At 48.3% G+C, this 14,538-nt stretch overlaps 1 protein-coding gene across 4 annotated transcripts; it reads right to left on the reverse strand.

Moving 5' to 3' along the window:
* Positions 1-26: 26 nt before the first annotated feature.
* Positions 27-11,542, reverse strand: LOC126502552 (acylcarnitine hydrolase-like). 4 transcript variants are annotated; one of them, XM_050143644.1, is made up of 13 exons: positions 11,399-11,516; positions 9,622-9,731; positions 9,337-9,541; positions 7,940-8,081; positions 7,087-7,220; positions 6,747-7,005; positions 6,206-6,304; positions 5,793-5,933; positions 5,616-5,696; positions 5,237-5,381; positions 4,713-4,850; positions 4,018-4,090; positions 27-3,391 (listed from the first exon to the last, which is right to left on the reverse strand). In XM_050143644.1, exons 3-13 carry the CDS (start codon positions 9,474-9,476, stop codon positions 3,205-3,207), a joined length of 1,539 nt encoding a protein of 512 aa, XP_049999601.1. In that variant the 5' UTR covers positions 9,477-9,541; positions 9,622-9,731; positions 11,399-11,516; the 3' UTR covers positions 27-3,204. The 4 variants fall into 4 exon arrangements, with proteins under 4 accessions (XP_049999601.1, XP_049999600.1, XP_049999599.1 ...); XM_050143643.1 differs by having other exon boundaries at positions 9,622-9,758; XM_050143642.1 differs by lacking the exon at positions 9,622-9,731 and having other exon boundaries at positions 11,399-11,542.
* Between the last annotated feature and the right edge of the window lie 2,996 nt (positions 11,543-14,538).

A 14,538-nucleotide genomic window follows, 5' to 3' on the forward strand; every position in this document is an offset into this window, starting at 1 on the left:
CCTTCCTTCCTTCCTTCCTTCCTTCCTTCCTTCCTTCCTTCCTTCCTTCCTTCCTTCCTTCTTTCCTTCCTTCTTTTCTTTTTATATTTTAAAACAATCTTTTCTCATTTTACATACCAATCCCAGTTCCCACTCCCTCCCTTCCTCCTGCTCCCCCACCTGCTCTCCCCACCCCACCCCCATCCACTCCTCAGAGAAGGTAAGGCTTCCCTTGGGGAGTCAACAACGTCTGGCACATCACTTTGAGGCAGGACCAAGGCCTTCCCCCCTATATCTCGGCTGAGCAAGGTATCCCTCCAAAGAGAATGGGCTTCAAAAAGTCAGTTAAAGCATTAGGGATAAGTCCTGGTCCCAATGCCAGTGGCCCCACAGACTGCCCAGTCACACAACTGTCACCCACATTCAGAGGGCCTAGTTTGGTCCTATGCAGGTTCCTTCGCTGTCAGTCCAGAGTCAGTGAGCTCCCACTAGCTCACGTCAGGTGTTTCTGTGGGTGTTCCCATCATGGTCTTGACCCCTTTGCTCATAGTCTTACTTCTTCCCCCCACTTCTATTCAGAAAATGTCATCAGGCTGACCTGGGGCTGAGATCTTCCTGCCTAGCTTCCTTGGTGCAGGGGTTACAGCTGCAGGATTGTATCACACTGAAAACGGAGGATAGGTTGCTTTAAATGCCAGCGATGGGTGGATGCTGTCTTCAGGGTCAATACCTAAGGCCTGGGGCCTTTATATTTTCCATAATTAATGGCCACAGTTGCTGGGACCTGGGAGCTCTACGTTCTACATTCTTAGGGCTTGTTTCCTGCCTCCACTTCTATGTGTGAACCCAGTCTCTGCTGCTTTGTCCTAAGCGGGGAGGTGTCTTAGGGTTACTATTGCTGTGATGAAACACAATGAGCAAAGTACCTTGGGGAGGAATGGGTTTATTTAACTTATACATCCATATCACTGTTCATCATCAAAGGAAGTCAGGACGGGAACTCAAACAAGGCAGGAACTGGAGGCAGGAGCTGATGCAGAGGCCATGGAGGGGAGCTGCTTACTGGCTTCTCCTCATGGCTTGCTCAGCCTGCTTTCTTACAGAATCCAGGATCACCAGCCCAGGGATGACACCACCCACAATGGGCTGGGGGCTGGGCCCTTCCCCAACAATCACTAATTAAGAAAATGCCCCACAGCAGGAACTCATGGAGGCATTTTCTCAATGGAGGTTCCTTCCTTTTATTTAACTCCCAGCCTGTGTAAAGTTGACAGGAACCTAGCCAGTACAGAGGAGTGTGTTGAGGTGAGCCCCACCACAAGGGCAAAATCCTCGGGAGTGGAAGTGGTGCCGTGACTTATAATTGGGTAATGCAAATCCTGTCAAGGTGCATGTGCTAGAAGCTTTATCTGCGTTGTGGAAATGTTGAGAAGTGATGGAATCTCTACGAGGTGGGGCCTGGTGGGGGTTAATTAGGTCCTGGATTTGCTGCTCTTGACAGGGGTTAGTGCAGTTCCAATAAACCTCAGAGTTCAACTGTCAAATAGCACGGGAAGCCCCTGTGTTTGCCTTGTAAATGGAGACTGTTTGTTTCCCGGCCGCCCAGGCCTGAAAAATCACACAGAAACTGTATTAATTAAAACACTGGCCAACGACTCTAGCATAGTTCTAGTGAGCTCTTACATCTTCAATTAACCCATTTCTATCCATCTGTGTGTTGCCATGAGGCTGTGGCCTACCGGGTAAGGTTCTGGTGTGTCCTTCTACGGCAGCTACACTGTGTCTCCCCAACTCTGCCTGCTCTCTCTATATATCTTTTCCAGCCTGGCTATATTCTGCCCTGATGTAGACCAAGGCAGCCTTGTTCATTAGCCAATAAAAGCAGCAGATATACAGGAGGACATCCCACACCATTGCCTCTTACTTGGCTGTTTTCCTTTTGGCTCTCTGCTGTGTCATGAGCCAGTCCAGTGTCCCATTAGGAGAAAGTATCCAATTTTAGAGTTTTCTGTCTTAGAACTGAGTTTAGAGAAAAACTTTCTTTTCTTTTAAAAACGTTTTACATTTATTCGTGTGTGTGTGTGTGTGTGTGTGTGTGTGTGTGTATGAACCACAGAACATATGTGAAGGTCAGAGGACAATGTGGGTTCTGGGTTCAAATTCATGTTGTCAGGCTTGATGGCATGTGCCTTTAATAGCTGAGCTGTCTTGCTAGCTCAGAACTCTTCTTTTTATAAGTTGCTGGTTTAGATCTTTTGTTATAGTAATAGAAAATGGGCTTATATGGGGCTTGTATGAATGGGGTCTGTGGGAACTTGTTTGTATGAATGGAGTCTGTGGGAACTTGTTCATACAAATGGGGCCTATGGGAACTTGTTTGCTGGCTTATAGTGGGAAGGGCAAAGTGCTACCCATGAGCCAGGACAGGAGCTTGCTGAGATGTGAGAAAGGAATTTAGTCATCCAGGTTACTGAATTCCTCCCCCGGGGTACATCACTAGTAGTGGAGGGCCTGAGAAGTGAGAGGAGAGGAAAGGAGTGGGTGAAGCTGAGGTGAGGGAGGCAGGGGGGAACCCTTGCCTACTGTAGCACAAAGGAAGATGTTGTCTGTTGGGACTCACCCATCCATAGCCCCCTGTATGTTTACTGTGTATAACAGAAAGTGACCCTTATCAGCCTTAGCAAGGAACATATATCATGTATAGGAGCCTCCATAATTGTTGGGTGTATGAGTTTAATGACTATGTAAAAGTATGGATCCCCTCTTGCTGTGGGACAATGGTCTTGTGTCCTGTAAAGATTTGTCACTTGTATTGGTTTAATAAAATGTTGGTTGGCTAGTAGCCAGGCAGGAAGTATAGGCAGGGTGACCAGAACAGGAGAATTCTGGGAAAAGACTCAGTCTGCAGTTGTCACCAGACCAAGAGGAAGCAAGATGAGAATGCCTCTTTGATAAAAAGGTACCAAGACTTTTTATCATGGCTAACACAGACAAGAATTATGGACTAATTTAAGATGTAAGAATTATTTAATAAGAAGCCTGAGCTAATAGGCCAATCAGTTTATAATTAATGTAGGCCTCTGTGTGTTTCTTTGAGACTATATGATTGTGGGACCTGGTGGGATAAAAACATCTGTCAACACCCTCTGTCTCTTCTTAAGGTATTTGGAAACCTTAGAATAATCCCACTCACACTTAGGACAAACTGCGACTTGCCACAGGGTTCTATAACTCCATATGCCTGCCCCCAGCTTCTTTTAGCTCTTGCATCTTTTGAGGCAGAGTCTGGGTCCAGAACTGCAGCCTTCTGGCCTTCAGGGCTCGGCCCACAGCAGGCTGGATGTCCAGCTGCAGGTACTGCTCTTCATGGTCAAACATGGGCCAGTGGGGTAGACCCTCACTGTTGGGGTTCCTGTAGACACATCCTCCCAGCAGGGAGATCAAACGTTATTTTGGGTTCTGCTGAACTTGGACCCCATTCCCTGATTTGGGTCAGGACAATGGTCTAAGCATTTAGGGAATTATGGTAATTTAGAGGTAGGTATACTGATGTAGGAAAACAAGGAGACCTTACTACTGTCTGTTCCATGAGGGACAAAGATACCTGACATGATTCCGAGGTATACTCTAAAGAACAGTACTATAGGGGCTGGAGAGATGGCTCAGAGGTTAAGAGCATTGCCTTGTCTTCCAAAGGTCCTGAGTTTAATTCCCAGCAACCACATGGTGGCTCACAACCATCTGTAATGGGGTCTGGTGCCCTCTTCTGGCCTTCAGACATACACCCAGACAGAATATTGTATACATAATAAATAATTTTTTTAAAAAAAGAATAGTACTATAACACTATGGCTCTACATTTGTGTCACTGGGCAATGATCAGAGACCAGTACCTACAGTTGTCTAAGTGGATCCTGAGGTGGGGATGAGGCTATCGTGTGACGAAAGACCCATGATTGCTAATGAAATCACTAACCACAAGGGTAGCTCTAGATGTCAGTCAACTCCTTAGAGGTTAAGGGGGAGGCGTGTTCTCACCCGTGTCGTGCAAAGTTGGCCCAGTACTTCATCATCCTCCTGCTCAGCTGCTCCTCCTCCTCAGTGAGGTCAACTGCAGAAGGGGGAGATTAAGGCTCCAGACTCTTGCTTCTCATGCAGCGTCCACTCATGTTCTACACTCCCCATTCCAGCTGCAGCCTGCTCCCCTTCTCTTCCCTTCCTGCCACCCATAATCCACTCCTGCACCTGCACATTCTGTCTTACTCATCCCAGCCTCCAGTGTCTACTCCTTTGGGCTCATTCATGCCCCAGAATGTCCTCCTTCCTTCCAACCAAAGGAGGTTGCGAATAATCATATCTTTAGAATACCCTTCTCACGCTAGGAGTCATAGTGCTTGCCTCTAATGTCAGCACTCAGAAGACTGAGACAGAACTGTCAAGAACTATGGGCTACACAGGGAGACTTTGCCTCAAAAAGTCAAAGCAAGCAAATAAGCAAGTACTATAAAACAGCCCATTCTACCATCATGGCCGTTTCCATGGCTCATGCAGGGAGGGACAGCTGGAGGAAACAGAGGCAGGAGTGGGAAGGGATTGGGTTTCTAACCTCACATCAGCCTTTTGAGATACATCATGGTATACAAGTCAGGCTGTCTTTCCTCTGAACCTCAACACCCCCCCCCCACTCTGAATATGCTTGAGGGGCCTGCCGCCTGGGGGATAAAGACACTTACCTTGGGTGCCTCCCCAAAATGATCTGAAGATAAAGAGAATCTCGTCACCATGGTCAGCCTTCACATGGGGTGGTTTAGAGTCCTTGAAAAAATTGGGTCTATGCTGGAACTCATAGAAGTATACAGGGGCACGGGAACCTGCAGGCAAGGACAGACTGAGAATGGACCCTTGCCTGGGGATGTCCTTCCTCAACTGTGATGACTGGATGTAGGGCCAAAGATGGACAGAGTTTGAATAGTGAAACGTGAAACCCCATGCTGGAGCAGGGCCTTAGGGAGGGACTCGGTTAAATCACGGTCCCGGAAATCTTTGCTATACAGTCTTATGATATTGTGATCACTTAGTTTCCTCACCAGTGAAATTTGGAAGTTTCCTATGTCTTAGACAAGTCCCAAAAATTAGATGAGGGGCATTAAGTTCCTGCCCTCAGACAGGGTGGGGGTCTGGACACCCCAGAGTTCAACTGTGCACCACGGCTTTGAGCTGCCCGTAGGCATTGGACCTCAGCTCCAGATGTACTCACGCTGAAAATGCGCTACTTGCAGCGCAGGCACCACAAAGGTGAAGTCTTCCATCATCTCTGTGAACTGCACTTGGAGAAGCTGAGTGTCCTCATTGTCTCCCATGTACTCCTCCATAAGCAGGTCACTAAATCCAGGAGGCCACATCTGGCCCAGAGGGATCAGGGAGAGTTATATTAGACCGTTCCTGAGGCAGTCAGGTTATAGCCTCAGGATGAAGAGTCTGGCCCAGCAACAGATAAATTAAATCAAGAAGGGTCCAGGCTCTGGGGGAACTCAACCCACAAGTACCATCATGGTTCAGTCTTTGTCCCTGCAAGTTGTTGAACGAACAGGATACGGTGGAGATGCGCTCCACTTATAGTGCCCAAGAAATCTCACCATCTGTGCAGCCCTTCTCCTCAGGATAGCTTGCACGGTCTGTCTGTCCAGTTCCTTCTGGGAGTCAGTGGCGCTAATGCTCTAAGTGGTAAGAGGAAAGTCTGTGCTGTGGTCAAGAGCCCATGGAACTATAGAACAGGCTTCCCAGAGACCAAGGGCCTTACGCCTGGGTCTTACCGAGGGGATGATCCAGCCATACTCATCATTATTGACACCAATAATGCTGGGGACAGATTGGAAGTCAGCAGAGGCAAGCAACTCCTTGGGATGCCTGGGCAGGAAGACACCATCAACTATGCCAGGGATGATCTTGAAGGCCTGAAGGAACATTGGCTGTTAAGGAGGAAGGCCAAGTCCTTGGCAATTCTGATCTTGGGCTATGTCTCCCACTCCTCTCTGCCTCGTCTCAGGATTGTCACACCTCGTCTATGAGATCCCGCAGCTGATTTACCATATCCTGGTGTTCAGCTCTCTTCCTGGGCGCTAGGTTATGAGGGACGGAATGAAGGCAGTGTCTAGGGGAGATGAAGGCAGCCTAGGGCAGGCTACCCTACTTCCTGTTGCCCCTCTATCCTACCATTTAGTCCAACCTTGTTAATAGCCATAATCTCGTCTTCAGTCTTGTCTCGTAGACAGTTCACCAGGGCCTCTGAGTCCACCTGCTCACATCCAGACAGGTTGGCAACCACCTATAAAGACATCAGGCCAGGGATGGCTCAGCCTTCCAGGAAGGAAAGGTTTTTTTTTTACCAAGGTGCCACTTGGGTTCAGGTGTTCCTCATATCTCATGAAGTACATGTGTCCGTAGGTATACACATTATGGCAGGTGTGAAAATTGTTTCTGTTTCCTGAATGTTTAGAGGCGAGAGCCAGAGGGGCTGTCACGTATGATGACATGCAGGCTTTGTTTATGCCATCACCATGCCCGAGCATGGTCCTATGGAATACAAAGTCAGTAGGAAGCAGAGAGGAGCACATTCTAGCCTTCAGCTCTTTAGAAATTCTTGTACAGGGGGCAGCTGCCTGGGTACCTCCGTGGTCCTTGTCCACTTTGGTCAGACAGAGAACCAGAGTTTCGGAGGGTGAAAGCTGAGGCAACAGTTTAGGGTTGGGGTGATTGGGGGCACTCACCCTATAGACTGCTTCAGAGGATTCTGAGATGAGGCTTGATATGAGGGCCACCCCACTCTCCATGATGGCTCTGTGGAAGAGTCCTCGGGACATGGGGGACACAACATGTGAAGACACACTTGTGCCACCTGCAGACTCGCCAAAAATAGTGACGCAGTCAGGGTTGCCTCCGAAGTAGGCGATGTTCTGTTGGACCCAGCTCAGGGCGGCCACTTGGTCCAGGTAGCCCCAGTTGCCTCTGGCATGCTGGTCCCCAGTGCTGAGAAGTGGCAGGGACAGGAATCACAGGGATGCCCTTATTTTTCTCAGGTCCCATTGTCCAATCCAGTCCCAGACTCACCTGAAGAAGCCTAGAACACCCAGGCGGTACTGGATAGTGACCACCACCACATCCTCAGTGGCTGCCAGCATGGACCCATCATACAAGGAAGCCATGCCTATAACCAGAGCACCACCATGGATCCACACCATCACCTGGAGAAGTCAAGATAGGTGCCATGTGGCTCCCATATAACCCAGCTGGCTTTCCTTCAGGGTTAGTACAACTTCTTCTGTGAGCAGTTGCCCACATAAACAAATGCCCAGTTGGCTATCCTGGCATTTCTGTGGGTGAGAGGTTCAAACACAGCCATGGACACAAGCCTTACTCTCTGTTTGGAGTCCACCCTAGCACCAAAGCCTGACTGGATTATTCTCAGAAACTTTTGTGGGGGAACAATAGGGATATTTCCTTCATTATGTCCCACAAAAATTAGTCAAAGTGTTCTTTTTTAAGAACACACACACACACACATATGTTTAACTGGTGTTTTGCCTGCATGTATGTCTGTGGGAAGGTATCAAAAAGCCCTGAAAGTAGAGTTACAGACAGGTGTGAGGTGCCATGTTGGTGCTGGGAATTGAACCCAGGTCCTCTGGAAGAGTAGCCAGTGCTCTTAACCACTGAGCCATCTCTCCAGCCCCCAAAAATGTTCTTAAGTCTCATCAGTTCAACAAAAATCAACGGCTAGGTCACTGGTGACTTCAGAGTGCGGCCACTGAGCACCCACTAGATCTAGACATAAATTGGCAGCTGGTTAGATTATACGAAGAGATTTCTCATCAGGGTGCACCGCAGCATGGCCCGAACTGATCTAATCTTTGTCTAGAGGAAATGCCCTCTTACCCCAGAATGAGCAGGACTTGACACTCACAGGCAGCTTGGAACCCTCGTGGGCATGGTCTGGTGCATAGATGTTAAGGTAGAGGCAGTCCTCAGACATGGGAATGGGAGGCAGGGTCAGCTTCAACAGCTTAAGAGCCTGCATATTCAGTGCACTGATGTCCTGCAGACACCTGGTGACCAACCATGACAGTCAGTCAGCCCAGGGACATGGGGTGCTCAGAAACAGACTCTCAGGGAATGGGCTTCCAAATATCCTAGGCACTTCCTTCCTGATGTCTTGCTTACACAGGGTCAGTCTCTAAGTTCCTGCCCATAAAGGTCAGACTATGGCTCTGGAGAAGCTGCGATGGAGCCCAGATGTCTAGTATAATGTCTCAAGGTTGTTGGGGGGCTTGGATACTCCTCCTCCTGAGGGTGGGAAATCAAGACCTTGGGTTGAAGGTATTGACATTCACCATTTTTTCACTCCAGTCAACCAGTTCCGGAATAGGCAGCTGTGCTACACTGGAATTCCTGAGTGAGTGGAGGCTAGTTTCCCATAGGGTAGTGGGGACCTCCATCATCCCAAATCCAGACTCCTGGGATCCTCATCTCTTCCATAATCTCCTGTTAGAAGCACATTGTGACATCTTGAATGTCAACTTGATGAGATTTAGAGCCACTATGGAAACAAGCCTGTAGGCTTGTTTGGGAGGCTCTTTCTAGGTTATTTGAGATAGGAAGACATGGCCTCCAAGTGGACAGTACTACTCTGTTTGCTGGTGCCTTGAACTGAATAGAAAAGAGATAGTAAGTGGAGCATCTCTCTCTCTCTCTCTCTCTCTCTCTCTCTCTCTCTCTCTCTCTCTCTCTCTCTCCCTCACTGTGGATATAATGTGACAAGTCACCCTACACTCCTGCTGCCATGTCTTTCTTACCAAATGGACATTACTCTTGAATTATATATCAAAATGAACTCTTCCTCGTTAAGTTGCCTTGGACATATATTTTGTCCCAGCGATAAGAAAGACACCTAACATACATATATACTTATTTCTTACCTAGTGACATCTCGTCCTGTAGGGACAGTGGCAGTGGAAGGTGGAGTTTGCACGGAGCTACCATTGTCCTCTCTAAGGACCTAGTTTCTGATGTTGTTAGTTGGGGGATCTTACAGGTCTTGGGAGTCAACCCAAACCTCTCCCAGAGACCCTTTCCTGGATGTCTGAGAACACTAGAACTGGCCCTATCGGTGCCATCCAGATGCCAAGCCTTGAACTAAGAGGCTGGCAGAGTTGTTTTGCTCACTTAATATTAGAAAGTTCTGAAAATGCTCTGGGAAATTCCCCCGCGCAGTGGAAAACACTGTGAGCTTGAGATGAGGAACTACTGCCATCTGGCCCAGAGTCACAGCACCCGTCAACCCCGGGCCTCAGGAGAACTTACATGGCTGGATGGGAGGTCCCATCTCTCACACCACTCCATGGCTCAGGGGGCTCAGGGGGAGCAAAGCGCAGTGGTCCCACAGGTGGCTTGGCAAAGGGAATTCCCAGGAAGCTGTGGACACCCACATCAAGGCCCTTCATGTGGATGAGGCTGCCTTGTATCTGGCCTGTGTGTGTGGTCCTGATGGGACTGGCTGAGTCCTGGCCTGTGGATGGAGGGGTGACATCAAGGTTGGGCCTACACAATCAGCTGCCACCACAGTAAGGGTTTTTTTTTTTCACTCACTTCTTTATCACCCTCAGCTCAGCCTCTTCCAAGGACCAAGGACAGCAAACACTAATGCACTCCTCGTTTGTCACATGACCTCACATCACCACTGTCACAACGTATGATTACTGCTGGAGTTTGAAACAAGTTAGGTCCTGCAGTGTTGAGAGTGAGCTGTCAGACAACAGTGACTATGGCCATTCCTAGGGCACATTTCTTCTTCTTGAACCATGTCGTCTCTCTCCATGTGCACCTATTGTGAAATGCCACTGGCAGGTTGTGACAAAGCTGGAAGGCCCTGAACAGTCTTACTAGAGCGAGCCACCTGATCGCGAATATTCAAACTCTAAATTGGGAGCTGAACAAACACACTTCCTTTGACCACTATGTGGCTTCAGATATTTTGGTGCAGCTATCTGATCCACTAAGATGTGTAAGTGAAAAGGCACACTCTCCTTCTCTGTCACATGCTGCTCACACAGGGTTTCATGCGGAACGAGAATACTATCCATGCAATTTCGCTTCAGTTACCAGCTACAGGGGCCTCATCGTGTGTTTGTTACAGCAAAGAACAAAAATATGCTATAATGTCCGTGATTTTAGATTCATCCCATTAACTGATTATCTTTGAAGTGAAGCCATTGAGTGGTCTTAGGGAGCTCTAATACATCGTGATGTGAGGCGATTGATCTCCTTGCTAGGAAGAGTTTAATTGTGGTGCCAGAAATGGAGTGAATTTGTAAATATTTTGGTTGAAATCAAGGGCCAAAGCCTCCATCTAGTCTTAGACAACTCTTGAGCCCTGTGTGTAAGGCCCAGGGACCCTGATGTTTCCTATAGAAGAATCAGGAGTAGATGAGACAGAAGAGGGTGGGATCCACATTTGTGCTCTCCTATGACTTGTTAAAGATGCTTCATGATATGGGCTCAAGCCAAGCACTATTTAAAATGGGAGCCATTAGAGAGGCTAGGCAGACCCCTTGCCTGGAAGGTCCTGGTGACTTTTGAGAGCAATGCCAAATCAGGTGAGGGAGAAAGGCCAATGGTAAGGCACGAAGAATAGGCATGTGGAAATTGAAAAATTACAAAAGGATGGCAAGAATTGGGGCCTTCAGGTGGGGTACTAGAGGGGAGAGGATGAGGGACACGTTCAGGAATTCTGCCCACTTAACTCCAAATGACGTGGACATTGTTTGGCAGGCACAGAGTGCTGACACCTTTCCCCTGGAAGCCAAGTCCCACCGCTGCCTCAGGTCAGGCCAAATCTATGATATCAAAAGCACCCTGGGGCCCTCAGAGCCAATTTCAGGTGCAGGACTGAGCTCCTCTATCCTCAAGAGTAGGCAGCTTTTCTTGAATACCTCTGAGAAAGCCATGCTACCCCTCTGGCCAAGGAAATAATACATTAAAGTCAAACAGCCATGGAGGGTACCATCTTACTGCTTAGAACTTGCATATAGCTGCAGCTCCAGGCATGAGCCCAGGAGGGAAAGTCCTGACTCCCCATTTAGAGGCTGCTTGCTCTCTGGCCTTGTTCATCTGCAGTTCCCCCAAAACCCCGTCATTCTCAGCTCCTTTCTTGAAGGAGGGCATCCTTAGTTAGCCTTTCTGCTCTATGACTTAGGGGGCCCACTCTGACTGGGGGGGGGACACATCACACAAGCGCAGGGTTCCTGAGCAATGAACTCCACCATTTCAGCCTTTCCTTGCCCATTTCCTCCCTTAGTCTCCACTCTGCCTCTGCACAGTTTGGCAGCTCTGACACGGTTCCCGGTCACTCCCACGAAAGCCTCACCCTGAACCAGGAGGAGAAGCAGGAGCCCACAGGCCACGGTGGTCAGCCAAACAGGAGTTTGTTCCAGTCCCATGGTTGGTGCCCAGGAGTGTGTCTGAATCCTGTAGGCAGGTCAGGCTTTACCACAAGGCACCCGAGGACCAGAGCTGGAGTTTGGACCCAGCAGGGTGTGGGCGGGGCCTTGGGCGGGGCTTGGGAGTTGGGTGCTGCCGGAACAGTTGGGTTTGTGAAAGTCATAATCAGCAGACAGGAAATGTGATCACTTTCACACGTTCTGCGGCCCTTGTGGCCTCCTCTGAAGGTGATATGTGGCATCTGTAGCCCCTTTGGTACAACGACCTGAACCTGAAATCCACAGTCACAGAGTTCATTGGCATGACAGTCACAGGTCCAAACACGACATTGGGGATGAAAGGGCGGAGCTGGAAGCTGTAACTGGAGATGATAGAAGGGCTTCTCTGAAGTGACACACCTTCAATGGCCCTCATTAGAGAGTGATCACACCTATTATGGGATGAAGGGACCTGGGAGAGCAAATACATGAAACTGCAACTCTTCTCTTAATCCTGAAAACTCCTCTGTAGTTTCTAGACTCGTCCCTGCCCAGGTCCCTTAATCCTCATAGTCATGTTCTGAAAATCCCTATGGATTCTTCTTTAGTCTCAGGGACATTTATGTATGTGTGTCTACACACATGTGTACACACATGCATGCACACACATTTATATAAATATGTTATTGAATGAAGAAGAAACTCGAGCATTTTTGAGTATATTCAGTGGGTGACGGCAAACCTAGATTCACAGAACCTGGAGGAACAGAGAGAGACACAGAAGCACGCACACAGAGTCAGAGTATGGAAAGACTGCGATGGAGATGCAGAGGAAGATGGAAGCAGATGTTAAGAGTCTATGGGAAGGGCCAGTGTGACGGCTCAGTGGGTAAGGATGGCTGCCACAGGGACTGATGAGCTAAATTCGATCCTTGGAATCCACACAGTAGGAGGGGAGAACTGACTCTCAAAAGTTTTCCTCTGCCTTCCACCTGTGTGCCATGGCAGGTGAGCACAAGTGTGCATGTGTGTTTGTGCATGCGTGTGTGCTCACGGACACACACACAGACACACACACAGAATAATATGAAAAATAGATGTCTAGTGAGAGCAGGTTTGTTGATTAACATAAGTAATCTCACAGCTTAGGAGGTTGGGGCAGGTGGATCCTGAGTTTGATTACAATATAGGTTATACAGGAAGATTGTGTGTCAACCAACAACATCCAAATGAGCAAATCATAGCAGTAATAATAATGACAACAACAATAATACAAATAAATTAAAGGTTCAGGAAATATCTGCAATGCAATATAGGTGCACACCTGGCCCTAGTAATTCTTCCAGTTATCCCTATCTATCTCCTAAAGGACCTACAGCCTTCAAAACAGTCCTCGAGCTATGGACAAGCACTCAAAACACGAGCTTGTGGGTCACCAGCCCATAGTAACTACTGAAAGCCTAAAAAGTACCCTGAGATTGCTGTTAGTGAACTGTCCTGTGTATTCAGAGAAATGAGAGCCACATGGCAGAGGGTTTACAGTAGTGAGACTCAGTGCTAACCTTCCCTGCAACAGAGTCTCGTCAGAACACTTGAAGGCTTGGTACTGGGGGAAAGATGCTGAACAATCGGTCACACGAGCTCCCGACACCAGAAGCCAGTGCTGGGGCATGTCTCACAAATGTGGCAAATGGAGACCACAGACACCGAGTGAGGGTGAAAGTTACAGAGTTTATCTTCAGGGAAAGGGGAGTGCCTGAGAGCGAGGGGGGTGCAAGGGCACAATGACTCCGTGCAAGATCAATGGTCACCAGGCCCCAAAGATTGGTTTACATGGTCCTGCTTTTACTTAGGGGATAAAAGGGCTTTGCAAAGAGGAGGGGAATGTGGGGGCAGCAGCATGGACTGCCAGTCAGCAGACTGTTGGTTGTCTGCCTCTGATTTTCCTTCCAGGAGCCAGGAAAGTCATCAGCTGCGGTGGGCAGTGGTTGTCAGCAGACACCAAGATTACAGCAATGAAAGCTTTCAGGCTTGAAGCCCCAACCTGACTGCCTGGTGAGGTGCAGCCAACTACTGGTCTCACCAGGACTGCAGCAATGCATTAAGGCTCCAGCAGGAGCACCCCTCTGTTCAACATCAGTCTCAACTATTTCCTGAGTAGGCAACATGAAATCTTTGTTTTCAACCCAAAGGTCATGGTTCATTATGATTTGTATTCAGTGCAATGGCTGGGAAAGGGGGACTGTGCAGTGGCTCTGGAGAAATGGCCCAAGTAGGGCAACATGGTGAGAGGCAGAGGAATAGGGAGATCCTAGGGCCTGCAGGACACAAGGCACTCACCACTCCTTAATGTCAGAGAAAGTGTTTTGGGGGAGCAAAAGTACAGATAGAGCAGAATTTGGCACCTTTGTAAGGGCCAAAGTGCAAGAGACTTTGTACTGTTGGGGTTGAAACATTTAAGGAAATCAATCACATGGACCATCAAGAAGATTAGGGGATGACCAGGAGTCAAGAGGCTTCTGGAGGATCCATGAGGGTAGGAAGACAACTCCATACAAGAAGTTTGGGTGCCAGGGACAAGGGTCTCTTCTGACGCTGCCCCATTTCCAGGACACACCCAATAGACAAACATTTTCAGAGAAGTGACAGACTCAAACAAGTTTGGGCTCCATACTGTCTGCAGAACTCCTGATCCAAAGAGCAAACTTCAGAAAATGGGGCACTGAGAAACCCATGTAGTTCTGATCAACTCCTTAACTCCTGACCCAGACTGAAAATCCTATGAACATGTCTAGTTCTGCTTCTGCAGGCATTTGTAAAATTTCATATACAGGGAACATATGTAGGGATTTTTTTCTCATCAGTTGGCATCCTTTGTGGCTGATGTCAGAGACCTTTATGAGCTGTGGTCTGAAAGCTATCAAATTTATTTGCTGAAATCTAATTTCTGATCCAATGCTATTAAGAGTTATGACTCTGGGAACATCCAAGAGTGTCATTGTTTGCTCATTCTATCCAACGAGGATGCAATGTGAAATCTTTTGAGCCAGAGGCCTAACTCTCACCCCAGAGCAAATCTGATGGCATT

The sequence above is a fragment of the Alexandromys fortis genome, unplaced genomic scaffold, assembly GCF_014885135.2.
Source record: "Alexandromys fortis isolate MF-2015 unplaced genomic scaffold, M_Fortis_MF-2015_v1.1 scaffold_1, whole genome shotgun sequence".
Lineage (NCBI taxonomy): Eukaryota > Metazoa > Chordata > Mammalia > Rodentia > Cricetidae > Alexandromys > Alexandromys fortis.

What these genes read in the sequence shown, in the direction of transcription:
- LOC126502552 (XM_050143642.1), bottom strand. Translation starts at nt 11,471, where the DNA reads ATGGGACTGGAACAAACTCCTGTTTGGCTGACCACCGTGGCCTGTGGG. An exon ending in GCTTCTCCTCCTGGTTCAGG is followed by an intron (nt 9,542 to 11,398) that starts GTGAGGCTTTCG and finishes CTCCATCCACAG; the next exon opens with GCCAGGACTCAGCCAGTCCC. An exon ending in GCAAGTAGCGCATTTTCAGC is followed by an intron (nt 4,851 to 5,236) that starts GTGAGTACATCT and finishes CCTTGCCTGCAG; the next exon opens with GTTCCCGTGCCCCTGTATAC.